Source organism: Salmo trutta, chromosome 38, assembly GCF_901001165.1.
Source record: "Salmo trutta chromosome 38, fSalTru1.1, whole genome shotgun sequence".
Lineage (NCBI taxonomy): Eukaryota > Metazoa > Chordata > Actinopteri > Salmoniformes > Salmonidae > Salmo > Salmo trutta.
The window spans coordinates 16,230,844-16,258,462 of NC_042994.1; the positions used below are offsets into that span (position 1 = coordinate 16,230,844).

The 27,619-nt window shown below is 43.8% G+C and overlaps 2 protein-coding genes and 1 long non-coding RNA gene across 4 annotated transcripts in view; 2 read left to right on the forward strand and 1 right to left on the reverse strand.

Moving 5' to 3' along the window:
• The window catches only part of LOC115177626 (protein kinase C alpha type), a 259,435-nt gene that overhangs the window by 225,540 nt on the left and 6,276 nt on the right, over positions 1-27,619 (forward strand). Inside the window, exons 14-16 of the mRNA XM_029738557.1 lie at positions 7,848-7,928; positions 12,257-12,364; positions 20,110-20,250. Coding sequence (XP_029594417.1) covers positions 7,848-7,928; positions 12,257-12,364; positions 20,110-20,250 — 330 coding nt within the window. The remainder of the gene's footprint in view (positions 1-7,847; positions 7,929-12,256; positions 12,365-20,109; positions 20,251-27,619) is intronic.
• Positions 3,080-5,263, reverse strand: LOC115177627 (complement C1q-like protein 2). 2 transcript variants are annotated; one of them, XM_029738559.1, is made up of 3 exons: positions 4,893-5,263; positions 4,509-4,646; positions 3,080-3,984 (listed from the first exon to the last, which is right to left on the reverse strand). In XM_029738559.1, exons 1-3 carry the CDS (start codon positions 5,206-5,208, stop codon positions 3,698-3,700), a joined length of 741 nt encoding a protein of 246 aa, XP_029594419.1. In that variant the 5' UTR covers positions 5,209-5,263; the 3' UTR covers positions 3,080-3,697. The 2 variants fall into 2 exon arrangements, with proteins under 2 accessions (XP_029594419.1, XP_029594418.1); XM_029738558.1 differs by having other exon boundaries at positions 4,509-4,670.
• LOC115177628 (uncharacterized) lies at positions 25,505-25,887 on the forward strand. The gene is made up of 2 exons (XR_003872443.1): positions 25,505-25,632; positions 25,811-25,887. It is a non-coding gene; the product is annotated as an uncharacterized LOC115177628 (long non-coding RNA).

Sequence of the window (27,619 nt, forward strand, 5' to 3'; positions counted from 1 at the left end):
CACTATCTGAGTCAGCAGTAGCTGTTAAAGTAACAGCAACACTCTCTCCATTCTTATCTTTTTTTGTAAACCAGGGTAGTTTCAGTGTTGAAAGGTCCTATGCTCCCATGAATTCCCAGTCCAGCAGAGAAGGCCACCCTTGGTCTGTCTGTGAGTTATGAGTGCACATACTCCATAAATATTGGACAGCTGACTCCAGAATTAGCATGACACTAGCATTTAGGGCCAGGAGTCATTATATGTTTTAGATAATATAGTCAGGAAAAACTACAGACCTCAATCATTAATTCATTAATTAATTGTTAATCATTAATATGCAGGCTCCTGAGTGGCGCAGGCACTGCTTCAGGCACTGCATCTCAGTGCAAGAGGCGTCACTACAATCCCTGGTTAGAATCCAGGCTGTATCACATCCGGAAGTGATTGGGAGTCCCATAGGGCGGCGCACAATTTGGCCCAACAATTTGGCCTGGCCGTCATTGTAAATAAGAACTTGTTCTTAACTGACTTGCTAAGTTAAATAAAGGTTAAATAAAAAAAGACATTTTTTTTTTCTTCAGTTCCTCCACCTGGCTCTCACTGGCTTTCATTCTGGCTTCCATGGTTACCAGCTTTGTCTTGGTGTGTGTCAGCGAAGCACTCATCTCTCTCAGCACAGTGCAGATGTCTGGCTGGCAGGTTTGCTGTAGGAGGTTGTATACTCTGTAACTATGTCGTTGTCTCCCTGACCCAGTGCCCCAGACAAGCAGTAGCACAACCACGTCAGCTGCAGAACTATAATGGTCTTCATTCTCAATCTTGACTCTTGAGCCGTTTGGTCTCCTGTGTAATTTGTTATCCCTGGCCCAGGGGTTTATAAACCGCTTATCTGTGGGAAATGTCACGTAAGATAGGCCTGTTGTTGAAGTGATTTATGGGAAAAAGTAAAACCTGTTTAGTTTGAGTGTGAACTTAGATAAAATAGGGTGAATGAACAAATGCAAAACATATGCCAACCTTCACAGAATGGACACATTTCAGGTGCTGCATCACTAGGGGCATTAAGAAATGTTGTGTTTTACCAGAGTAGTAGAATAGTTTCTTATCATTTCTAAAGCATTGGTAGAGGAGTGTTTTTTTGTGTTTATCTATTTAACTTGACAGGTAGTAAACAGAATATTCATTAAACAAATCAACAGGTGTTAAAAAAATGAACGTACATGGGTGCATTTACACTGTGAGACATTGATTTTCCATGATTTAAAATATAGCTTTATTCTCTTGTGTTCTGAGATGTGTTACTGGGTAACCCCCCCCCCCTTACCTCAGGATACTCCAATTGATGATTATCCAGGAAAATAAAGAAAAAGTCCCCAGTTGAAGTGTCCTGGGGTAAGGAATATTTTTGGGGATTTTCAAGTCACTCAGTCGAGCTCCAGATTCCCTTTTTTGTTCAAGCTGGGCTGAAGTGCGTTTGGGTGCACCTTTTTTCCAGTGTTACTCGGTAAATAGCAGAATGCAATTGAAGGTATTGAGGTTGCGATAACTATCTGTCCAGACCCATGAGTAAGTTTCAAAGTGCATGGAGACTTTGTCTCCCACCTCACGCATCAATACAACCCATTACATCCATTGTCTGCTGCATCAAAAGCAATTGATCTGTAGTTTTTCTACACTAAAAGGAATCCATCCCTGTCTCAGTTTGATTGACTATAGGAGGTGGAGTGGTAGAGTCGTTTCACTGGTGCTGTGAAGATACCTGTGATTGACTATAGGAGGTGGAGTGGTAGAGTCGTTTCACTGGTGCTGTGAAGATACCTGTGATTGACTATAGGAGGTGGAGTGGTAGAGTCGTTTCACTGGTGCTGTGAAGATACCTGTGATTGACTATAGGAGGTGGAGTGGTAGAGTCGTTTCACTGGTTCTGTGAAGATACCTGTGATTGACTATAGGAGGTGGAGTGGTAGAGTCGTTTCACTGGTTCTGTGAAGATACCTGTGATTGACTATAGGAGGTGGAGTGGTAGAGTCGTTTCACTGGTGCTGTGAAGATACCTGTGATTGACTATAGAAGGTGGAGTGGTAGAGTCGTTTCACTGGTGCTGTGAAGATACCTGTGATTGACTATAGAAGGTGGAGTGGTAGAGTCGTTTCACTGGTGCTGTGAAGATACCTGTGATTGACTATAGGAGGTGGAGTGGTAGAGTTGTTTCACTGGTGCTGTGAAGATACCTGTGATTGACTATAGGAGATGGAGTGGTAGAGTCGTTTCACTGGTGCTGTGAAGATACCTGGGATTGACTATAGGAGGTGGAGTGGTAGAGTCGTTTCACTGGTTCTGTGAAGATACCTGTGATTGACTATAGGAGATGGAGTGGTAGAGTCGTTTCACTGGTGCTGTGAAGATACCTGGGATTGACTATAGGAGGTGGAGTGGTAGAGTCGTTTCACTGGTGCTGTGAAGATACCTGTGATTGACTATAGGAGGTGGAGTGGTAGAGTCGTTTCACTGGTTCTGTGAAGATACCTGGGATTGACTATAGAAGGTGGAGTGGTAGAGTCATTTCACTGGTGCTGTGAAGATACCTGTGATTACCACTCCACCTTCTATAGTCAATCACAGGTATCTTCACAGCACCAGTGAAACGACTCTACCACTCCACCTTCTATAGTCAGAGTCGTTTCACTGGTGCTGTGAAGATACCTGTGATTGACTATAGAAGGTGGAGTGGTAGAGTCGTTTCACTGGTTCTGTGAAGATACCTGTGATTGACTATAGAAGGTGGAGTGGTAGAGTCGTTTCACTGGTTCTGTGAAGATACCTGTGATTGACTATAGAAGGTGGAGTGGTAGAGTCGTTTCACTGGTGCTGTGAAGATACCTGTGATTGACTATAGGAGGTGGAGTGGTAGAGTCGTTTCACTGGTGCTGTGAAGATACCTGTGATTGACTATAGGAGGTGGAGTGGTAGAGTCGTTTCACTGGTGCGGTGAAGATACCTGTGGCGGAGCTTAATAAATGCTTATCAATATTTAGGAATGAATTAATTGAGGGTGAAATCAACTTAAATAATATACAGTACAATGCTTAACAGCATTTGCTAATGGTTAACAAACGTTTTAATAATTGTTTAATATCAGTACAGTGTTAATACTGTAATGCTTTGGTGTTTTTTTTTGGGGGGGGGGGGGGATTAAGGATCCCCATTACTCTTTCTGGGGTCCACACAGAACATGAAACATAATACAGAATGACATAATACAGAACATGAACAGACAAGAACAGCTCAAGGACAGAAATACATACATGTATTTTAAAGGCACACGAAGCCTACATATCAATACACACGCTATCTAGGTCAAATAGGCTTTAGCTGTTACTGCTGATGTAGTTTAATGGCACACAGTCTATACTCAAACATACCTTATTTTCAAATGGTTTGTTTTTCATTAGATCACTATTGGCCACTATTGGTAATATATAATCAATATAAAGTTTGTCCAAAAAATCTTAAATTACAGCTCAATTTGAGCAAATTCAGAATTTGTGATTAATCCTGTGATTAACTCGATTACATTTTTTATCAACTCTTTTCTTCCTTCCCCTTAAGAGTGTGATAAACAGCATTGTTGTTATTTACATCATTGATGCCCTCTACAATACAATAAGACATTTTTTTCATTATTTCAAATCTCTCCTTATTCACGTGTTCCGAGGTGTCACTGGGCAAATAGCAGAATGCCAGTGAAGGTGCTGAGGTGACGGTCGCTTTCTACCCAGATCCATGATTTGGCTTCAAGGCGCACATAGACCTGATCTCCCTCCTCAAGCAACAGTACCGCCCCATTAGATCCGTTATCCGCACCATCACTAGATGTTACGTGATCTGCCGTACCAACAACTATGTCTCCGTTCTTATACATTAACAGAAATGCGATATTGGCTCCGTATGTATGGCAATAGAAGGTGAAGTGGTAGAGTCCTCTCACTGGTGCTGTGAACATACCTGTAGCAAAGGGGGAGCTTAATAAATGCTTTATAAATATAGCGATTTTGAAGTTGATCAGTCATTACAATTATCAATAGTTCACTGATGGTATTGCTTAACAATGTTTTTTTTGTTTTGTGATTATCAGCCCAATGTTAATATGGCTACTAGTAATGGAACAAGAATCAGGACACAAAAGATTTGGGGTGAATTCAGAATTGAGTTGTGAATTGCTCTTTAATTCCAATGAATTCACCATTGAAGTAAAATTCAATTCAATGCAATTCAATTCATTCAAATGGCTAATGTACTCTACACATCACTATACACATTTTTATTTTTACATCAATTATAGATGGTTACCAATTATATGCTACAGTAAATTATAAAAAACAGGAGATCTATACATTTCCTATGGTGAATCTATATATCTCCTGTAAAGGGTATAAGCTAAAACTTTCAAAGTGAACTGTCGCTTTAACTTTTTTCAATTATTCGCTCCGTATTTCTCCAGAAATGTTATTGTTTGTGCTTCACATTACCGGTTGTGGGGTTGTAGGCGTTGCCAATATTGGTGATGACCTTCCTGTAGACCAAAGTAGTTTCGGTGTTGAACGGTCCTTGGTTGCTTCCGGGACCGTCCTCTCTCAGTGCAGCTGAGAATGCCACTCTTGGTCTTTCTGTGAAGGCAAAGATTACACATTCTTAGGTACATTAATGAGGATGTCATAATGCATTACAAGATGCTTATAATGAATCAGAGTATGTTGTTGCTTACTGCATACGTTTTGTTTCCTGAACAGTATGTTCTAAATAGTATGTAGCATAGTTCGTACATTTAGTACCCTGTGGCACATAAAAATAGATTTTATAAAACGGCTCATACGTCCTTCGAACAAGTCATAATACATTATAACTCTCTTTACCTTGATTCATTTTCCTTAATTCATCAAGCTGGTTTTCTGCATTTCTCAGTCTGGTTCTCAGCTCCTCTTCCTGGACTTTACTGGCATTCAGTCTGGCCTCCATAGATTCCAGCTTGGTCTTGGTTTGACTCAGCTCAACTTTCTGCTCTAACATCATCCCTATCAGCATAGTGTGGAAGGCGGATGGTGTGTTAGCTTTGTCTAGCTGTTGCTTATTGACAACCACTCCACCTTCACGTTCACCGTCTCCCTGACCCAGTGCCCCAGACAAGCAGTAGCACAACCACGTCAGCTGCAGAACTATAATGGTCTTCATTCTCAATATGGACTATTGAGTCCGTTTGTCTCCTGTGTAATTTCTGATCCCTGGCCCAGGGGTTTATAAGCACGTATACATCTGAAATATTACCTAATATGGACCTGTTGTTGATGTAGCTCATGGACAAAGGTTGATATTCTCATGGAATCAATTTTGACCTGTTTAGTTTGGCCTGTTTAGTTTGGCCTGTTTAGTTTGGCCTCATAAGCCCCCCAAAAAAACAGACGACCAAACAGAAAACGATCCAATATTGTATTTACTGTTAGTGTCTGCAACAACCGCATCTGTATGCACATGTGTAAGAGAGGGATGAATGTTTGAGTTTCTTTGTGATTGCGAGCGTGTGTAGGAGTGCGTGTATGTGTGAGGAATGAATGAGTTTGTGTGTGTCCAGCTCACTAAAGCCCGAAGGTAAGTGGCTTGCGTGCCAAGACAGCACAGTGCAGAGCCAGAGGTGCCTCTCAGGGCTCCCAAGGGGCAGGTGGAGGTCAGGTGTTACACAGAAAAGGTCACAGGGCAATGTGGAGCAGAACTGCTCTCACATATCACACCTACCAGGTGATGGTGGGGGGAAAAGGTGTGTGTGTGTGTGTGTGTGTGCATGCCTCCAGAAACCATCAGTGTATCTGCAGGGAGACTGTAACCTTGGTCAGCATCAGACTTAGAGGGCTCTTGAGAAAGAAAGTGAGAGAGAGTGTGTGTGTGTACCAGAGGGCTGTGTGTGATAGAGAGGAAGAAAGAAGAGTGTTTGTGGGTGCTTGTAAGGGGTTAACAGGGGTTAAACACCAACTACATTAGCAGCATAGCTCTGATCAGCTCATTAAAGCTTAACATTACTCATTCAGAATCACTGCATATCATCATCTGTTATGCATGTATATACCTATTCATAAGAATTTAACCTATATCATATTTTTACTGTCATGGTGGGTTACTATTGAAGAGATCAAGTGCTTATGTCAGGTGTATTAAGGCGTGACGACCATCTTTGATTACGATGAACTGTGCAGTGCCTCTTCAAATAAGACACATGCACACACACACTCTCACACACACACACAAAGACACACTCCTTATACTGTTTGTGAAAAACAAAGCACTGACCTCTTTCCCCACCTCATCTCCATGACATAATTGCCTATCTTTTATTGATGACCTTCCTCTGGCAAACCCCTCGCTTTTCCTCTTCTTTCTTGTCCTCTCTTCGGGTCTGTCTGTATCCCCCACTGGAGCAGGGGAGGGGAGAAAGAGGGAGTATTGATTCATTCATTTCTGCAATCATTTCTTGAACACGTCCTCTGAAAAGTAGTCCCCATTTGCTACACTTTCCAACACGCGTTTTCCTTCTGATGCTCAAGGCCCCTCTTCAGCTTAGTTTCCGCCAGCAGCCTTCTAGTTGTGTAGCTGCTTCTCCCCTAGCACTGTTGGGGCTTCAGTTGTATTGTTTCTCTACTTCTACCATATGTTCAATGAACGTCCCATTGTTATGCACATGCATGCACAATGTGTTCTCGGGCGTACTTAACCCAGCTGTTATTGCGCAAGTAGAGATGCACCACTTCACAGAACAATAACATTGTCTCCCTCCATTCATTTAGCATCAGTGAATTCTCCCGGGGAACGTCACAACAGTACGTTACTTTGCATCAATGGATGTTCCCTCTACAACATAGCGGTGCTTCGCTCCAGCTAGGCTGTCTCGTGTCTTGTTTAGAATGGATCCAATGATAAGCTAGGGGGATACAGCAGCAGATGGTGAAACTGGCTGGCAGGATGTACCTGCTCTCTCAGTAATGAACCAGGTTCCCTCTAGAAGAGGATGCTAATTGCTAATAAGCGCTAGATTGACTGGTGGGGCGAGCGTGACTGGCCTGTGTCTCGGGCTCTCCCGGGCACTGTCAGTTAGCGGTAGACATATCGTGCCGACAATGTGAAAGGCTAGTGTGTGTGTGTGTGTGTGTGTGTGTGTGTGTGTGTGATGTGTCCATATGAATGTGTTACAGTAGCTGACGCAGAGTGTGGTGTGAGACTAAAAGTAAAAAATATGTGTGTGTGCCTGTCTCTTTGTCTGTAATGTGTATATACTTTGCCAGCATTTCAGCTTCTGTGAACATGTACATTGTCTTATCTAATCCCATGTAACTCTTTTCATCTCTCGCTCTCTCTCTCGCTCTCTCTCTCGCTCTCTCTCTCGCTCTCTCTCTCGCTCTCTCTCTCGCTCTCTCTCTCGCTCTCGCTCTCTCTCTCGCTCTCTCTCATCTCTCTCGCTCTCTCTCTCATCTCTCTCGCTCTCTCTCTCGCTCTCTCTCTCGCTCTCTCTCTCGCTCTCTCGCTCTCGCTCTCTCGCTCTCATCTCTCTCGCTCTCTCTCTCTCATCTCTCTCGCTCTCTCTCATCTCTCTCGCTCTCTCTCTCGCTCTCTCTCTCGCTCTCGCTCTCTCTCTCGCTCTCTCTCTCGCTCTCTCTCTCGCTCTCTCTCTCGCTCTCTCTCTCGCTCTCTCTCTCGCTCTCTCTCTCGCTCTCTCGCTCTCGCTCTCTCGCTCTCTCTCTCTCATCTCTCTCGCTCTCTCTCATCTCTCTCGCTCTCTCTCGTCTCTCGCTCTTACTCGCTCTGTCTCTCTCTCTCTGTCTCTCCAGATTATTGCATATCAGCCATATGGGCTATCAGTAGATTGGTGGGCATACGGAGTGCTGCTCTACGAAATGTTGGCAGGACAGGTGAGTGTGTCCCGCACCTCTCTCCACACACAGACACACAGACACACACACACACACAAACAGACACACACAAACAAACAGACACACTCGTGCAAATCCTTCAGGTTTCTAGATAAAGACACAGTCGGGTCACCTTCACACTGACTTTACAGTAATCCTGTCTCATGGGAACGAAAGCACACACGCACGCACACTGTCGTCGTCCATCTGCCCTCCTCTCCTGGGACATGGCGTCATTTTGGACAGCTCTCTAATAGACTCAACTATTCGCCCCCCACACCTTCTCTCGTGCCTGTATATGTATTCCCAGCCTGGTCTCATAGACTAGACGTAACATGGTAAACGTAAATCCGGGACACTCAAATGAGTATGATATGTTACGTTTGGTATGGTTACATAAGATAGATGGTTACTTAAGGCAAAAATGAAAGTACAGTGGTTGGTCAGGGTAGATAGGTGGGCCTATAACGTGAACGTCTAGCAACCCAAAGGTTGCGAGTTCAAATCTCATCATGGACAACTTAGCATTTTAGCTGATTAGCAACTTTTTAACTACTTACTACTTTTTAGCTACTTTGCAAATACTTAGTATGTTAGCTAACCTTAACCCTAACCTTAACCCTCCCCTAGCCCTAACCTTAAAACCCCTTAAAACCACTCCTCAACATAGCCCTAACATTAACTCCTAGCCTAGGTAACGAAGCCACCTAGCTAGAATTCGTAACATATCATACGTTCTGCAAATTCATAACATATTGTACATTCTGAAAATTCGTAACATATTGTACGTTTTACAAATTCTTAACATATAATGCGAATTGTAATTTGTAACGTATCATAAGAAATGGAGTGTCTCAGATTTCCGTACAGAATAATATGAAATGCTTTGAGACCAGGTTGATATTCTGTGCCCTAACCCCTTATACTTGTGGGAATTGGCCTATATGAATAGGGCTAAATTGTAATGTTTCTTACAGAATAAATATGAAAGCATATGCATAACCATGGTAGCAGTTGAAAGGGAACAGTTTGGAGATTATGGGGAAATTATTAGACCAAAGTTGAGGACACAACATTTCTCCTGACACAATACTGAATCCAAACATTACACTGTGGATTTTAAGTGCAGTATACATTTACTGTACTTGTGGATGCGTTTGTTGATAACGAAATATGAAAATACACTGGATACATTAAGTATCATGATAAGAATTCTCCTGTAAAATGTGGGGTAGGTGCAACTTAAGACAAAGAAATGGCAAGGGTTTGAGTGAGAGGACTAACTGCTGCCTGTGAGTGGCCACACACCTCTCCAAAGTGTGCACAGTCCCTAAGTCATTTCAATGCACTTTTATGACTCAAAGAAGAGTCTTCAACTATTTGGTCCGCATAGAAAGCGGTCGTGGGTGCATTCAGGTGCGTGTGACACGGTGAATTTTCTTCACGATAGACGAACATCAAACATAGTGATCATAAACGTTGACACTGTATATGACATGAGTATAATTGATATGGAAATGTCAAGTGCACATTTGGGCTCAAGTGTGTTCGGCTTGCTCGTATGATATCAAAGCGGTATTTACTATAATTCTCAACGTCTCATCTTTCAAAATACACAGTCCTCTTAATGTCCAGCATTTCCCTCACTCAGACAATAAAACAGTTGCCCAACTACCTTGGAGGGATGGGGGCACCTTCTTGTCGTGCGCGGTGCTCAAGTTCAGAACGGCTGTCAGTCAAAACCCATACAGAGCTGTGAAGCTCTGACGTCATGTAGAGCATGTTACTGTACAGCCACTGTGTTCCAATCTGCCATTTTCAGCCCGTGTACGGGTATGAGGGTAAAGGGTTAACAGATGCTTTTCGGTGATGTCCGTTACCGTCCCAACCATCAGTAAGGGCAACTCAAAAGGTCAGTCAGTTGACTGGCTAAGCTAACAGATAGTCTGGGTGTGCGTTCCAAATGGTAACCTATGTGGTGTACTACCTTTGACCAGAGCTCTACTACCAGTGGAGGCTGGTGGGAGGAGCTATAGGAGGATGGGCTGATTTTGTAGTGACTTGAATGGAATTAATGGACTGGAGTCAAACGTGTGATTTCCATGATGGGTTTGATACCATTCCATTAATTCCATTCCAGCCATTATTTAAACATTTTTATTTAACCTTTAGTTAACTAGGCAAGTTAAGAACAAATTCTTATTTACAATGACGGCCTACCCCAGCCAAACCCGGGCGACGCTGGGCCAATTGTGCGCCACCCTATGGGACTCCCAATCACGCCCGGATTTGATGCAGTCTGGATTCGAACCAGGTACTGCAGTGACACCTCTTGCATTGAGATGCAGTGCCTTAGACCAATGCGCCACTCGGGAGCCCATCCTCCTATAGCGCCTCCCACCAGCCTACACTGTACACTACATAGGGTATAGCCATATAGGGCGCCATTTGAGATGCGGCCAGGGCTAACTCCCTGCTGCCGTGTTCAGTAGGTGTGATGGGTTTGTTTACTCCCTGTGTGTCTGGGAGCCTCATCCCGTCCCGTTCACTGGGCAGAGAGAGACGGCGTGATGAACGAGCAGCAGTCCAGCCATCCACTGAGAGAAGGCCCTGGGGCAGGGAAATGTTATACCCCTTTTACAGTACACACTCACAGGCCGAAAGTAGTTCATTTGGCTTATATGACCTCAGGATTGTAGAGGGGTGGGTTGAGTGTGTGGGAGGGAGATGTGTGTGTGTTTCCCTCTCAAGAGGGTGTTCAGTGCAGTGTACTGTATATCAGATAAAGAGAGCGGAAAGCAGCCTAGGTATCTCTTGCTAAAGGGTTTAGTCTAGTGGAAATGAAAACGAATACATTTATGAAGTGTCACAATGCACACATTACGGTTAGTAATGATAGAGGTGGAGGGAGAAAATAGCTGGACCATCTAGTCCATTTGCCTCCCAGCTGGCAATTTTTGTCTGGAACTTGTTTCTTGCACTCTCTACGGTCGATATCTCTTTCGTTGATTTTTATCTTCCGTTTCGTAACTTGTTTTTGTCTCTCTTTCTCTCTGTCTCTCTGTCTCTCTCTCTGTCTCTCTCTCTGTCTCTCTCTCTGTCTCTCTCTCTGTCTCTCTCTCTGTCTCTCTGTCTCTCTGTCTCTCTGTCTCTCTCTCTCTCTCTCTCTCTCTCTCTCTCAACAAGCCACTATAACAACCCTTATGCAGCTGTATTACTGGACTGAGAAATGGTAGAATATACACACATCCAATAGCTTTGAGCAGGTGTCTTGGTACCGAAGTGTAAATGTTCATAAAGAAAATTCTTCCAAGTGTGTTTTTATGACAATATTTGGAACTTTAGGCCATCGAAGGGTTAACGTGGTTAGTTGAAGGTTAGTTCATGTTTATTCTGTTTTTGGACCGATAATGCCTCTGGCCTCTGGCAACAACCTTTGGACTTCATTTTCCCCCGCAATACTCTGTTCAAATAGGCTTGGAACAAAAATGAAGATAACAAGATAGTGTCGGACACAATCACCACAGCACACAATGTGAAATTGGTGTTTTTCAAAGCAAACGTTTTCCTTTTGCATGCCAAGCTGTTTTAAGCAGTCCTGTGAGGCCCTCTCTTCTGGCTGTTTGTGTAACCAGCGTTACATTTCTAATTGTCAATTCAGACTCTGCTGAGTTGCGGACTGGGCCCTGTTTAGAAATGACCCCTGAAAAGTAGCTGTGACATTAAGATACTAGATAGATTATCATGAATTTACCCGTTTGATTAAAGGTGAAGGTCAAAATGACTGATAAGACATAATATTTGAGGTCATTACAGATGTACTACATATTCTGATGTGTTAACATTTACATGATATTGTCAACATATTTATAACATTCACAACATATTTAAAACATGTGCATAACATTTTCAACCTGTTTACAACATGTATATAACATTCTCAACCTATTTACACCATGTATATAACATTCTCAACCTATTTACACCATGTATATAACATTCCCAACCTATTTACACCATGTATATAACATTCCCAACCTATTTACACCATGTATATAACATTCTCAACCTATTAACATGTATACAACATTCTCAACCTATTAACAACATGTATATAACATTCCCAACCTATTTACAACATGTATATAACATTCTCAACCTATTAACATGTATACAACATTCTCAACCTATTAACAACATGTATATAACATTCCCAACCTATTTACAACATGTATATAACATTCCCAACCTATTTACAACATGTATACAACATTCGCAACATATTTACAACATGCATATAACGTTCTATATAACGTGTTGTTCCGCAGCCCCCGTTTGATGGTGAGGACGAGGACGAGCTCTTCCAGTCCATCATGGAGCACAACGTGTCGTACCCCAAGCAAATGTCCAAAGAGGCCGTGTCCATCTGCAAAGGGGTGAGTACGACCTTTGGCCCAAAGAACCCTTTGAACCTCCGCCCCTGTCATAGAAATAGAATTACTAGAACGGAAATTCCCATTGAAGTCAATGTAATTATTCTTCTATGGCCCCTATGCCTTCACATCCTGCCCCACAACCATCCCCCTTAAACCCATGGTCTTCCCCACTCCCCTTTGAAGCTAGTCTCTCACCCCTTCTCTCATCCTCTGTCATCAATAACACTTAGTCTCATACCCACTGTAACCTAGGTCCAATTATTAACCTTGACACTTGATGAAGTCAACCTTTTTGAAGCCATCTTTACAATGAACTTTATGAAGACACTTTCCATTAACAAGTACAGTAGGAAGAGCATGAAGTGATATGTCGATGGACTCTATGTCCATAGATATGACTGACTTTGGCACGTAACCTTTAGACTAAAGGTCATGTCATTGAAGGATCTATTACTGTAGTCTCTAGGCACGGGTTTACTACCTATATAGCTAAAGGCATACTGTACTATAGTGGATTCAAAACAAGTGGATTTGGAGAAGCATAGTGATGAGTTATGGATGGGTGTACCTCACCCCTATTCATCACCAATATGGTGCCCACCTGTGTAATGGTGGGTGGCCGTCTACGCTCTTTGAAGGTCCTTTAGATCAAATAGTGTCTGTTACAGGTGCGTAGGAGTACAAGGAGAGATGGAGACTTAAAAGCTTAAAGCAAATTTTTCCTTATTTTTGACAGTGTGTGGGTCTTCATCTCTCATAGTACCCACCTGTGTGCATATATTGGACGGCAGCCATATTGTGGCAAACAAACAACAAATGAAAGGCAGAGAGAGAGGGAGAAACATAGGAAAAGGTGTGCCTGTGTCAGAGGAGAAGTGAAGACACTAATAACACGAGCAGGAGAGATGAACGTTCCAGGGCTGAGCCGAGTCAACGAACCGTGTGATAACACACTCGTGTCCACACCTCCCCACTTAAACCCCCAGAGCTCTCACATCCTCTACCTCTCCTTCTATCAGGCCCTCTCTCTACCCCTTTATCCCTCTCTCTCTCTCTCTCTCTCTCCCCTTTTCACACTATTGCCTCACTTTCTCTGCAGACCCTCTCTCTCGCACTCTCTCTCGTCGTCTCCACCTCTTTCCGCTCTCTCTCTCTCTCCTCTCTATCTATCCCAAATGGCACCCTATTCCCTTTGTAGTGCACTACTTTTGACCAGGGCCCATAAGGCTCTGGTTAAAAGGAGTGCACTAATAGCCTGTGTCCCATATGGCACCCTATCTCTCTGTCGGTGGAAGAGAGTGAGGTCCCTCCATTGTTTCTGCAGATGGGGGATTTGCTTTGATCCAATGCTCTGCCTTTGTGGACCGGCCCATCCTCTAAGGCTCGCGTGAATAAAAGGGCTCGGGGAAGTGTGTGCGCGTAGGCATGTGTGTCTGCGTGTGTGTGTGTGTGTGTTCTAGCAAGGAGAGAACACTGAGATCCTGGACATGATCCCTTAGCTCCCCAGCCATAGACAGACAGACAGACTGATTCTTAGGCCTCAAGTTTACATTTTGAAGGTGAAGCCCAGCAAAGCAGACAGGATTCCAGTTTGCAGCATACAAGGGTTCCCTTTTCACGTTCATAACGTGTAGGGGAGCAGCATGACCTGTGAACACAACCCTGACAATTACTTTTTCCTTTTCCCCAGCTGTGACACACACACACACGTCTAAGTCACAATTCTGTGGCTGCCACCAACAGACGACAGGAGTAGATATGGACTGGCTGTCATTTTAGGTGTTGTTACATTACCCAGCATGCTTTGCTGCCACCACCACTCTCCGGGTGGTGAAGACATCAAAACTATAAAATAACACATATGGAATCATGTAGTAACCAAAAAGGTGTTAAACAAATCAAATTATATTTTATATTTGAGATTCTTCAAAGTAGCCACCCTTTGCCTTGATGACAGCTTTGCACACTTTGGCATTTTCTCAGCCAGCTTCATGGGCCTCAAAAATTGATGCCCAAATAAATGCTTCACAAATTTCAAGTAACAGACACATCTCAACATCAACTGTTCAGAGGAGACTGCGTGAATCAGGCCTTCATGGTCGAATTGCTGCAAAGAAACTACTACTAAAGGACACCAATAATAAGAAGAGACTTGCTTGGGCCAAGAAACACAAGCAATGGACATTAGACCGGTAGAAATCTGTCCTTTGGTCTGATGAGTCCAAATTTGAGATTTTTGGTTCCAAACGCTGTGTCTTTGTGAGACACAGAGTAGGTGAATGGATGATCTCCGCATGTGTGGTTCCCACCGTAAAGCATGGAAGAGGAGGTGTGATGGTGTGGGGGTGCTTTGCTGGTGACACTGTCAGTGTCATATTATTTGACCAAGAAGGAGAGTGATGGAGTGCTGCATCAGATGACCTGGCCTCCACAATCACCCAACCTTAACCCAATTGAGATGGTATGAGATGAGTTGGACCGCAGAGTGAAGGAAAAGCAGCCAACAAGTTCTCAGCGTATGTGGGAACTCCTTCAAGACTGTTGGGAAAAGCATTCCAGGTGAAGAGTGTGCAAAGCTGTCATCAAGGCAAAGGGTGGCTACTTTGAAGAATCTAAAATATAACATATATTGGATGCAGTCATACTTTTTCTCTTGTTACATTTCAATGACAACAAATTATGTTTTTCGGTAAAGATAGTGGAGTACTGTACCTGCCAGGCTGGCTATGCAACCAATTTCACCCCCTGCTTATGTAACATACGCCCACTGACAGACACACTCCTAATGAGCATTATGTTCCAATGTGAGTGGGCAACTTTCTAATAGGGATATTTAAGTCCATGCACGCTGTTGTGAAACTTAAAGAGAGGAGAAAGAGCTAGAATTCGTGTTCAACTAGGAAAATACACTGCTGTAAAATATACCGTGTCCCTAAAATGTATATAGTATGTATAAGCTGGAAGTAGACGCCTAAGTGTTGCAATCCAAGATGGCATAGCAGACGGACGTGTGTTTGTCTTGTCCCGTGTAAATAGTCCGTTTCGTCATTTTTTTCCTTATATTTTAATCTCACTTTCCACCTACGATCTAAATATACTTTCCTGCAACCCCCCTCACCCAATGTGGTTCGGATCTGCAAATTTTATACCTCATAACTGGAACCTCCATCAGAGGCTAGCCAGCTGACTAGCTACAAGCTGTTAGCCACGGCTAGCGGTCTTCACCTTTAGCTCGGACACCAGCCAGCTTTAGCTCGGTCAATACCTGCCAGTCTGCACATCGCGATATCAACCCAGAGCATATCGGACTGCTTTTCTCCACCACATCACCGGATTCCTGCCGCAAGCTCTGGGCCATTACACCGGATCATCGCAGCTAGCTAGCTGCATCCGAGTGGCTACTGCTGGCTAACACCTCTGTCCCAGAGCGAGCACCAGTTAGCCTTGAGCAAGCCTCGAGCTAGGCCCATCTCCCGGATAGCCGAAGAGGTATACCCGCTAATTCGTGGGCTACAATACCTCTTTTGCCAATTGGCCTGTACCCTTTATTGCCGATCCATTACGACTGGTCTGCCGACGTAATCGTCCGATATGGTTTCAACAGGCTTTTCCGTTGCGATGTCGCCAAATACCCATCTGCTAGCCCCGGCCCGCTAGCTTTCTGAACACCGTGCCACCCGCTCGCCTAGCATAGTAGCGACTACCGAACGGCTCCCTGACTCACCTATTGCTGCTCATTGGACTTTATGATCACTCGGCTACACATGCATCTCTCTGTCAATATGCCTTGTCTTCTGCTGTTTCGGATAGTTATTATTGTTTTATTTCACTGTAGAGCCCCTAGTCCAGCTCAACATGCCTTAGATAACTTTTTTGTCACCCACCCCACACACATGGGGAGACCTCACCTGGCTTAACTGGTGTCTCCAGAGATGCAAGCTCTCTCATCGTCACTCAATGCCTATGTTTACCCCCACTGTACTCACATCCTACCACACCCTTGTCTGTACATTATACCCTGAATCTATTCTACCACGCCCAGAAATCTGCTCCTTTTATTCTCTGTTCCCAACGCACTAGACGACCAGTTCTTATAGCCTTTGGCCATACCCTCATCCTACTCCTCCTCTGTTCCTCTGGTGATGTAGAGGTTAACCCAGGCCCTGTAGCCCCCAGCATTACACCTATTCCCCAGGCGCTGCCATTTTTTTTACTTCTGTAACCGTAAAAGCCTTGGTTTCATGCATGTTACCATCAGAAGCCAGACTTGACTGCCCTTGACCAGCACAAAAACATCCTGTGGCGTTCTGCATTAGCATCGAAAAGCCCCCGCGATATGCAACTTTTCTGGGAAGTCAGAAGCCAATATACACAGTCAGTTAGGAAAGCTAAGGCTAGCTTTTTCAAACAGAAATGTGCATCCTGTAGCACTAATTCCAAATAGTTTTGGGACACCATAAAGTCCATGTAGAATAAGAGCACCTCCTCCCAGCTGTCCACTGCACTGAGGCTAGGAAACACTGTCGCCACAGATAAATCTATGATAATAGAGAATTTCAATAAGTATTTTTGTACGGCTGGCCATGCCTTCCACATGGCTACCCCTACCCCGGCCAACAGCTCTCCACACCCACAGCAACTTGCCCAAGCCCCCCCCCGCTTCTCCTTCACCCAAATCCAGATAGCGGATGTTCTGAAAGAGCTGCAAAATCTGGACCCCTACAAATCAGCTGGGCTAGGAAATCAGCCGAAATTGTTGCAACCCCTATTACTAGTCTGTTCAACCTCTTTCGTATCGTCTGAGATCCATAAAGAAAGGGGGAGACACTCCAGACCCAAACTGTTATAGACCTATATCCATCCTGCCCTGCCTTTCTAAATTCTTCAAAAGCCAAGTTAACAAACAGATCACCGACCATTTCGAATCCCACCGTACCTTCTCCACAATGCAATCTGGTTTCCTAGCTGGTCATGGGTGCACCTCAGCCACGCTCAAGGTCCTAAACAATATCATAACTGCCATCGATAAGAGACAATACTGTGCAGCTGTATTCATTGACCTGGCCAAGGCTTTCGACTCTGCATTCTTATCGGCAGACTCAATAGCCTTAGTTTCTCAAATGACTACCTCGCCTGGTTCGCCAACTACCACAGGGTACAATTCTCAGGCCGACTCTTTTCTCTGTATTTATCAATGATGACGCTCTTGCTGCTGGTGATTCTCTGATCCACCTCTACGCAGACAACACCATTCTGTATACATCTGGCCCTTCCTTGGACACTGTGTTAACGAACCTTCAAACGAGCTTCAGTGCAATACAACACTCCTTCCGTGGCCTCCAACTGCTTTTAAATGCAAGTCAAAGTAAATGCATGCTCTTTAACCGATTGCTCCCCGCCCGCCTAGCATCACTACTCTGGACGGTTCTGACTTAGAATATGTGGACATCTACAAATACCTAGGTGTCTGGTTAGACTGTAAACTCTCCTTCCAGACTCACATTAAGCATCTCCAATCTAAAGTTAAATCTAGAACCGGCTTCCTATTTCGCAACAAAGCATCCTTCACTCATGCTGCCAAACATACCCTCGTAAAACTGACTATCCTACCGATCCTTGACTTCGGCGATGTCAATTACCATATAGCCTCTGAAACTCTACTCAGCGAATTGGATGCAGTCTATCACAGTGCCATCCGTTTTGTCACCAAAGCCCCATACACCACCCACCATTGCGACCTGTATGCTCTCGTTGGCTGGCCCTCACTACATTAAAAAAATACACCGATTTGGGGAGGGATGGTAGGGTTAGGGGAAATAATAAAGGAAAATGTAAATACATTACAGTTAAAAGTTTGGACACAGCTACTCCTTCTAGGGTTTTTCTTTATTTTTAATATTTTCTGCAATGTAGAATAATAGTGAAGACATCACAACTATGAAATAACACATATGTAATCATGTAGTAACCAAAAAAGTGTTAAACAAGTCAAAATATATTTTATAATTGAGATTCTTCAAAGTAGCCAACCTTTGCCTTGACAGCTTTGCACACTCTTGGCATTATCTCAACCAGCTTCAGGAGGTAGTCACCTGGAATGCATTTAAATTAACAGATTTGCCTTGGTAAAAGTTAATTTGTGGAATTTCTTTCCTTAATGCGTTTGAGCCAAGCAGTTGTGTTGTGACAAGGTAGGGGTGGTGCACAGAAGATAGCCCTAATTTGGTAAAAGACCAAGTTCATATTATGGCAAGAACAGCTCAAATAAGCAAAGGGAAACGACAGTCTATCATTACTTGAAGACATGAAGGTCAGTCAATCTGGAAAATGTCAAGAACTTTGAAAGTTTCTTCAAGTGCAGTCGGAAAAACCATCAAGTACTATGATGAAACTGGCTCTCATGAGGACCACCACAAGAAAGGAAGACCCAGAGTGCGAGAGAGAGGGTGTGCAGAGAAACAGGACAATGACCCAAAACACCTCCAGGCTGTGTAAGGGCTATTTGACCAAGAAGGAGAGTGATGGAGTGCTGCATCAGATGACTTGGCCTCCACAATCACCCGACCTCAACCCAATTGAGATGATTTGGGATGAGTTGGACCGCAGAGTGAAGGAAAAGCAGCCAACAAGTGCTCAGCATATGTGGGAACTCCTTCAAGACTGTTGGAAAAGCATTCCAGGGAAAGCTGGTTGAGAGAATGCCAAGAGTGTGCAAAGCTGTCATCAAGGCAAAGGGTTGCTATCTGAAGAATCTGAAATATAATTTTTTTATTTATTTAACCCTTTTTTGGTTAGTACATGATTCCATATGTATTATTTCATAGTTATGATGTCTTCACTATTATTCTACAATGTAGAAAATAGTAAAAAACTGAAAAACCCTTGAATGAGTAGGTGTGTCCAAACTTTTGACTGGTGCTGTACAAAAAGTACACTACTGTTTTCTTCTTTTATAATATATAATATATGCCATTTAGCAGATGCTTTTATCCAAAACAACTTAGGGCAGTGCGTTCACACATTTCCGTACGGCTGGCCCCAGTGTGAATCCAACCCACAAAGAGTGGCTGTCATTATTGACATTTGTCATGATGTTGTTTGAGTGTGGTTACTGCTCTAGTTCAGCAAGGAAATACGTTTGTTTGATGGTTTTTCAATGTCGAGTTTTTTTTACATAGTGCGCCCCCACGTCACCTCCTGCTGTGCAATTGTAAGTGACAACAATAACACGTTGCATCTAGGAGAGAGGACGATTGTATCCCTTTTTAACAACCCCCATCTGTTTGGCTCCCTACTGACCCAGAAAAAAAGAGAGAAGAAGATTGACAGAATAAAAAGAGGAAGCGTAGAAAATAACTGCCCCCATATTGACTATAGACTACCTTAATTCCAATACTAACTTGCTGTGAGTGTGTGTTATCCATACCACTCATCCTATTTCTATGGTCTCCACTAAACTCATGACTCATGTTCCCATTCCTCCCTTCTTATTTTCCCAACCTCAGCCAATGAGCAAATGGTAGAATATAGAATCTATTTAGTCTTTCTATTTCTATGGCTATCTATCGTTCCATTTCTAGTCTGTCTACTCCAGCCTTTGCTTGCTGATGACCTCATAGTGGAATTTAGATCTAGATCTATCTCTATGGCCCTTCCCTGATTGACAGAATAGTGACATTTTTATCTGTAGAATTGGCATTCTAGCCGTTCTAACTCTATGGCCCTTCCCTGCTTTTCCCTCGCAGCTGATGACCAAACACCCGTCGAAGCGTCTGGGCTGCGGCTCCGAGGGGGAGAGGGACATCCAGGAGCACGCCTTCTTCAGACGCATCGACTGGGACCGTCTCCAGAACCGCGAGATCCAGCCCCCCTTCAAGCCCAAAGGGGTGAGTCACACACACACACATCCATCCATACACACACACATCCACACAACCTACAGTACCCATGTCTGATTAAAATGAGGTTAAAAAAATATATATTGTACATGTCTGCTGTAGTAATCTATATTTCTTCTTTAATGCAAAATGATTGAAATGGTGGCGCAGTCGTAGCTTTGTGTTCTTTCAGTGGCACAGTGAGTCACATCCTGTTCATTGGTATGTTTGGCCCGTTTTCACACACAGTGGACATATACTCCACCGAGGAGTGTGTGTGTGTCCTATTTGGTTGCTTACTATCTGATGCCATCTCAGTTTCACATTCAAATGAGTAACAACACCCACTCACACACACATGCACACATTTATGTAAACACAGACACATGCATACTTACAAACACACACACACACACACACACACACACACACACTTACAAACTATGCAAACGTGTACAATAGACGCACACACACCTGTGTATGCCCTGCGGCCGTCTGTCACCATAGTAGAACTAAGGCAGACTCCCATCTGGTCTGTTGTCAGATCAGATTGGGCTGCATCTGAATGGTGTCTGTTTGGCAACTCTCACAGGTTACGGTCCAGTCCGGTCCAGCACCATTTGTTTAGCATGGCAAAGCCCCGGTGGCTATCGTCTCTCAGTCGTGACACTGAACAAAAGACAACCTTTTCTAACGACAAAGCCTCTGCATGGGCTATAATACAATACAATAATACTACTAATTTTATTCACATATATACCACATATATTCCTCATTTAACCTCATTATGTTTTTATATTGTATGTATATATTTCAAGCAGTACTACTATGTTAGTGCACACATAGTATGTGCTTAAATCTCCCAACAGTGAGAATATTCCCCAGAGACAAACATTTACAGTTGACTTTCAAATGTGTAATTACAAAGCAGTAGTTACATAGTGGAACAACAGAGTGTGTAATAACACACGTTTTCATAATAAAGTGTGTGTGTGTGTGTGTGCGCGCACGCGTACACACAGGGATTCAAAAAACACTCGTAGGACTTCGTATGACATACGAGTGTTTTTGAAACCCTGTGTGTACAAACACACACAAACACACACACACACTTTATTATGAAAGTGAAGTATTTGAAAGGGATGAATTAAGTCATCAGCTGTGTGTGTGTCTTCATTGTCTATCTTCATTTTAAATACGCAGCGCACTTCTGTTTAAACCCCAAGGTCTCCAGGGCTTCTCACCAGGTGAATACTGGCCTCCCACTGTCCCTGTAGTCTCGCGCTGGATTCAATTTGTGTGTGGACTCCAGTATGAGTATGTGGGTAGATCAAATTGTATTTGTCACATGCGCCGAATACAACAGGTGTAGACCTTACAGTGAAATTCTTACTTACGAGCCCCTAACCAACAATGCAGTTTAAAAAACAATACTGGTAAGAATAAGAAATAAAAGTAACAGGTAATTAAAGAGCAGCAGTCAAATAACAATAGCGAGACTATATACAGGGGGGCACCGGTTAGTTGAGGTAATATGTACATGTAGGTAGAGTTATTAAAGTGACTATGCATAGATGATCACAACAGAGAGCAGTAGAAGTGTAAAGGAGGGAGGGGGGCAATGCAAATAGTCTAGGTATCCATTTGATTACCTGTTCAGTAGTTTTATGGCTTGGGGTAAAAGCTGTTTATAAGCCTCTTGGACCTAGACTTGGTGCTCCGGTACCGCTTGCCGTGTGGTAGCAGAGAGAACAGTCTATGACTAGGGTAGCTGGAGTCTTTGACAATTTTTAGGGTCTTCCTCTGACACCGCCTGGTATAGAGGTCCTGGATGGCAGGAAGCTTGGCCCCAATGATGTACTGGGCCGTACGCACTACCCTCTGTAGTGCCTTGCGGTCAGAGGCCGAGCAGTTGCCATATCAGGCAGTGATGCAACCAGTCAGGATGCTCTCGATGGTTGTAGAACTTTTTGAGGATCTGAGGACCCATGCCAAATCTTTTCAGTCTCCTGAGTGGGAATAGGTTTTGTCGTGCCCTCTTCACGACTATCTTGGTGTGCTTGGACCATGTTAATTTGTCGGTGATGTGGACACCAAGGAACTTGAAGCTCTCAATCTGCTCCACTACAGCCCCGTCAATGAGAATGGGGACGTGCTCGGCCATCTTTTTTCTATAGTCCACGATCATCTCCTTTGTCTTGATAATGTTGAGGGAGAGGTTGTGGTCCTGGCACCACACGGCCAGGTCTCTGACAACCTCCCTATAGGTTGTCTTGTCGTTGTCGGTGATCAGGCCTACCACTGTTGTGTCACCTGCAAACTTAATGATGGTGTTGGAGTCGTGCCTGGCCGTGCAGTCATGAGTGAACAGGGAGTACAGGAGGGGACTGAGCACGCACCCCTGAGAGGCCCCTGTGTTGAGGATCAGCGTGGCGGATGTGCTGTTACCTACCCTTACCACCTGGGGCGGCCCATCAGGAAGTCCAGGATCCAGTTGCAGAGGGAGGTGTTTAGTCCCAGGGTCCTTAGCTTAGTGATGAGCTTTGAGGGCACTATGGTGTTGAATGCTGAGTTGTAGTTAATGAGCAGCATTCTCACATAGGTGTTCCTTTTGTCCAGGTGGGAAAGGGCAGTGTGGATGCAATAGAGATTGCGTCATCTGTGGATCTGTTGGGGCAGTATGCAAATTGTAGTGGGTCTAGGGTTTCTGGGATAATGGTGTTGATGTGAGCCATGACCAGCCTTTCAAAGCACTTCATAGCTTCAGACCTGAGTGCTACGGGTCGGTAGTCATTTAGGCAGGTTACCTTGGCGTTCTTGGGCACAGGGACTATGGTGGTCTTCTTAAAATGTGTGTGTGTGTGTGTGGACTCCAGTATCAGTATGTAGGTAGAGGTGTGTGTGTGTGTGTGTGGACTCCAGTATCAGTATGTAGGTAGAGGTGTGTGTGTGGACTCCAGTATCAGTATGTAGGTAGAGGTGTGTGTTTGTGTGTGGACTCCAGTATCAGTATGTAGGTAGAGGTGTGTGTTTGTGTGTGGACTCCAGTATCAGTATGTAGGTAGAGGTGTGTGTTTGTGTGTGGACTCCAGTATCAGTATGTAGGTGGAGGTGTGTGTGTGGACTCCAGTATCAGTATGTAGGTAGAGGTGTGTGTGTGTGTGGACTCCAGTATCAGTATGTAGGTAGAGGTGTGTGTTTGTGTGTGGACTCCAGTATCAGTATGAAGGTGGAGGTGTGTGTGTGTGTGTGTGTGGACTCCAGTATCAGTATGTAGGTAGAGGTGTGTGTGTGGACTCCAGTATCAGTATGTAGGTAGAGGTGTGTGTGTGTGGGACTCCAGTATCAGTATGTAGGTAGAGGTGTGTGTTTGTGTGTGGACTCCAGTATCAGTATGTAGGTAGAGGTGTGTGTGTGGACTCCAGTATCAGTATGTAGGTAGAGGTGTGTGTTTGTGTGTGGACTCCAGTATCAGTATGTAGGTAGAGGTGTGTGTTTGTGTGTGGACTCCAGTATCAGTATGTAGGTAGAGGTGTGTGTTTGTGTGTGGACTCCAGTATCAGTATGTAGGTAGAGGTGTGTGTGTGTGGACTCCAGTATCAGTATGTAGGTAGAGGTGTGTGTGTGTGTGTGGACTCCAGTATCAGTATGTAGGTAGAGGTGTGTGTTTGTGTGTGGACTCCAGTATCAGTATGTAGGTGGAGGTGTGTGTGTGTGTGTGGACTCCAGTATCAGTATGTAGGTAGAGGTGTGTGTGTGTGTGTGTGTGGACTCCAGTATCAGTATGTAGGTAGAGGTGTGTGTGTGTGTGTGTGTGTGGACTCCAGTATCAGTATGTAGGTAGAGGTGTGTGTTTGTGTGTGGACTCCAGTATCAGTATGTAGGTAGAGGTGTGTGTGTGTGTGTGGACTCCAGTATCAGTATGTAGGTAGAGGTGTGTGTGTGTGTGTGTGTGGACTCCAGTATCAGTATGTAGGTAGAGGTGTGTGTTTGTGTGTGTGGACTCCAGTATCAGTATGTAGGTAGAGGTGTGTGTTTGTGTGTGTGGACTCCAGTATCAGTATGTAGGTAGAGGTCTGTCTGTGGACTCCAGTATCAGTATGTAGGTAGAGGTGTGTGTGTGTGTGTGGACTCCAGTATCAGTATGTAGGTAGAGGTGTGTGTGTGTGTGTGTGTGGACTCCAGTATCAGTATGTAGGTAGAGGTGTGTGTGTGTGTGTGTGGACTCCAGTATCAGTATGTAGGTAGAGGTGTGTGTTTGTGTGTGGACTCCAGTATCAGTATGTAGGTAGAGGTGTGTGTGTGTGGACTCCAGTATCAGTATGTAGGTAGAGGTGTGTGTGTGTGTGTGTGGACTCCAGTATCAGTATGTAGGTAGAGGTGTGTGTTTGTGTGTGGACTCCAGTATCAGTATGTAGGTGGAGGTGTGTGTGTGTGTGTGTGGACTCCAGTATCAGTATGTAGGTAGAGGTGTGTGTGTGTGTGTGTGTGTGTGGACTCCAGTATCAGTATGTAGGTAGAGGTGTGTGTGTGTGTGTGTGTGTGTGGACTCCAGTATCAGTATGTAGGTAGAGGTGTGTGTTTGTGTGTGGACTCCAGTATCAGTATGTAGGTAGAGGTGTGTGTGTGGACTCCAGTATCAGTATGTAGGTAGAGGTGTGTGTGTGTGTGTGTGTGGACTCCAGTATCAGTATGTAGGTAGAGGTGTGTGTTTGTGTGTGTGGACTCCAGTATCAGTATGTAGGTAGAGGTCTGTCTGTGGACTCCAGTATCAGTATGTAGGTAGAGGTGTGTGTGTGTGGACTCCAGTATCAGTATGTAGGTAGAGGTGTGTGTGTGTGTGTGTGTGGACTCCAGTATCAGTATGTAGGTAGAGGTGTGTGTGTGTGTGTGGACTCCAGTATCAGTATGTAGGTAGAGGTGTGTGTTTGTGTGTGTGTGGACTCCAGTATCAGTATGTAGGTGGAGGTTTGTGTGTGGACTCCAGTATCAGTATGTAGGTAGAGGTGTGTGTGTGTGTGTGTGTGTGGACTCCAGTATCAGTATGTAGGTAGAGGTGTGTGTTTGTGTGTGGACTCCAGTATCAGTATGTAGGTGGAGGTGTGTGTGTGTGTGTGTGTGTGGACTCCAGTATCAGTATGTAGGTAGAGGTGTGTGTTTGTGTGTGGACTCCAGTATCAGTAATCAGTATGTAGGTGGAGGTGTGTGTGTGTGTGGACTCCAGTATCAGTATGTAGGTAGAGGTGTGTGTGTGTTTGTGTGTGTGTGGACTCCAGTATCAGTATGTAGGTAGAGGTGTGTGTGTGTGTGTGTTTGTGTGTGTGTGGACTCCAGTATCAGTATGTAGGTAGAGGTGTGTGTTTGTGTGAGGACTCCAGTATCAGTATGTAGGTAGAGGTGTTTGTGTGGACTCCAATATCAGTATGTAGGTAGAGGTGTTTGTGTGTGTGTGGACTCCAGTATCAGTATGTAGGTAGAGGTGTGTGTGTGTTTGTGTGTGTGTGGACTCCAGTATCAGTATGTAGGTAGAGGTGTGTGTTTGTGTGAGGACTCCAGTATCAGTATGTAGGTAGAGGTGTGTGTTTGAAAGCAGGTGTGTGGATGAAAGGCAAGAGACAAGATGAAAGGAGAAGGATAGATGGAAAAGTAAAAAGGTATATGGAGAGACCATTATGTGTGTATGAGCACGGATGCTTGCTTGTGTGTGCGAGCCTAACGTTCTTTAGCTATACATGTGCATGCGTGTGTGTGTGTGCGTGTGTTAGATAGAGAGAACAAACCTCTTCCCCTGACCTATAATAACCATCATCCATTTCCATCCAACTCCACTGTAACACAGGCACCACCGGGAGTCTATTACAACCAATTGGCTGTCATTAGATTCATCCTTACGCCTCCATCCATCCCTCCCTGACCTGACTCTGTCTCTCTAATCCTCTTCTCCTTTCGTCCTCTCATCCCCATCCTCCTCAATCACACTTCATGCCTGTTCTGACAGCTGGGAGATTGCCATTTAATAGCCAGGTACAGCGAGACCCAGATTATGAACACTAGAGGGTTTATCTATCTATCGGAAACAGAGCAGGACAGATAGAACGCAGGGGAGAATAACAAGAACACCTGCCACAGTGGCTATTTATAGATATAGCTTATCTAGACTCATATTTAGACCACTTGATATGTGGTTTAAGTTTGTAGAGATGGCAGTGGGTCAAAGTGGCAGGATATGAGACTTGCTGATTAATGGTGATGTAATCACTGTGGTCAGGGAGCATACCGTAAAACTTCAATTAATAGCCCGGGTGTTGATTTTTTAAAATCACTGAACACAACAGGCGCTTATTGGAGACAGGCTTCTATTTGAGCCAGGTGTCTACTTCCTTAATGAGCACAGCTTTTGCTGATTTGCATAGTTCGTTGTTTAATTCCAGCCTTCACTTCCAACATTTTAATACATTTCTTCATTTCCTGCACTAATGTGATATGATTTACACACTGTCATGTTTATTTTGTCTTAGTAGGCCTCTATAAAAAAATGTAAATAAACTTTTCATTGCCAGAATTATTCTCCTATTAACTGTGCATTTTTGGCAGTTCTTACTTGCCACTAGAGGGCGATCGGACGATTTCTCGGGGTTTGTATTCCCGAAGTTGTTGACTGTTTTTGTGCTTGTCAGTTAGCTAGCAGTTCCCAGCTGTTAGCAGTCAATGGTTAGCAGTTTCTTACTGGCAATATCATTTAATGTAACAAATAGCAGACGGCTATTTGAGACTCGGCGTTTAATTTACGTTTTACGGTAGTCATATTGAGGAAGTGTTGGATTGGAACATAAGGCAAGGCACACATATAAACACATGGAAAATACTGTATGTACAAACACACCAATCTACATGTTGGACTGTCTATGAGTCATAGTAGATTTTGCAGGCAGGGAGTTGTGTTATTTGATAAAGCATGTCCACTTGTCCAGGTATGTGTATGTTTTTAGTGATGGTGATTTTCTGTGTTCTTTTTGGATTTTCCATTCAGATTCATGTGAGAAAGAAACATAATAGTATTATCTGATTATTAAAGAACAATTTCAGATATTACTATAGACTAACTGATTTTAAAGGATGGATGAAACAAGAGGTATCAGCAGTTCACAAGGATATACCAGGTGTATTTTGGTGTTACAACTGTAGTATTTTAAGTGTTGTTGACCAAAGAAAATGCCTTAAAGTATTCACACCCATTGACTTTTTCCACATTTTGTTGTGTTACAGCCTGAATTTAAAATGGATTCAATTGAGATTTTCTGTCACTGTCCTACACACAATACCCCAGAATGTCAAAATGGAGTTATGTTTATTGCCATTTTTACAAATTAATTAAAAA

Bases quoted from the DNA above. Each gene is read 5' to 3' on its own strand.
- LOC115177627 (XM_029738558.1), bottom strand. From the start codon at position 5,208: ATGAAGACCATTATAGTTCTGCAGCTGACGTGGTTGTGCTACTGCTTG. The intron at 4,671-4,892 runs GTAAAGAGAGTT...AATGTACCTAAG, and splicing joins ATTAAGGAAAATGAATCAAG to AATGTGTAATCTTTGCCTTC. The intron at 3,985-4,508 runs GTAATGTGAAGC...CCTTTGCTACAG, and splicing joins CGCCTACAACCCCACAACCG to GTATGTTCACAGCACCAGTG.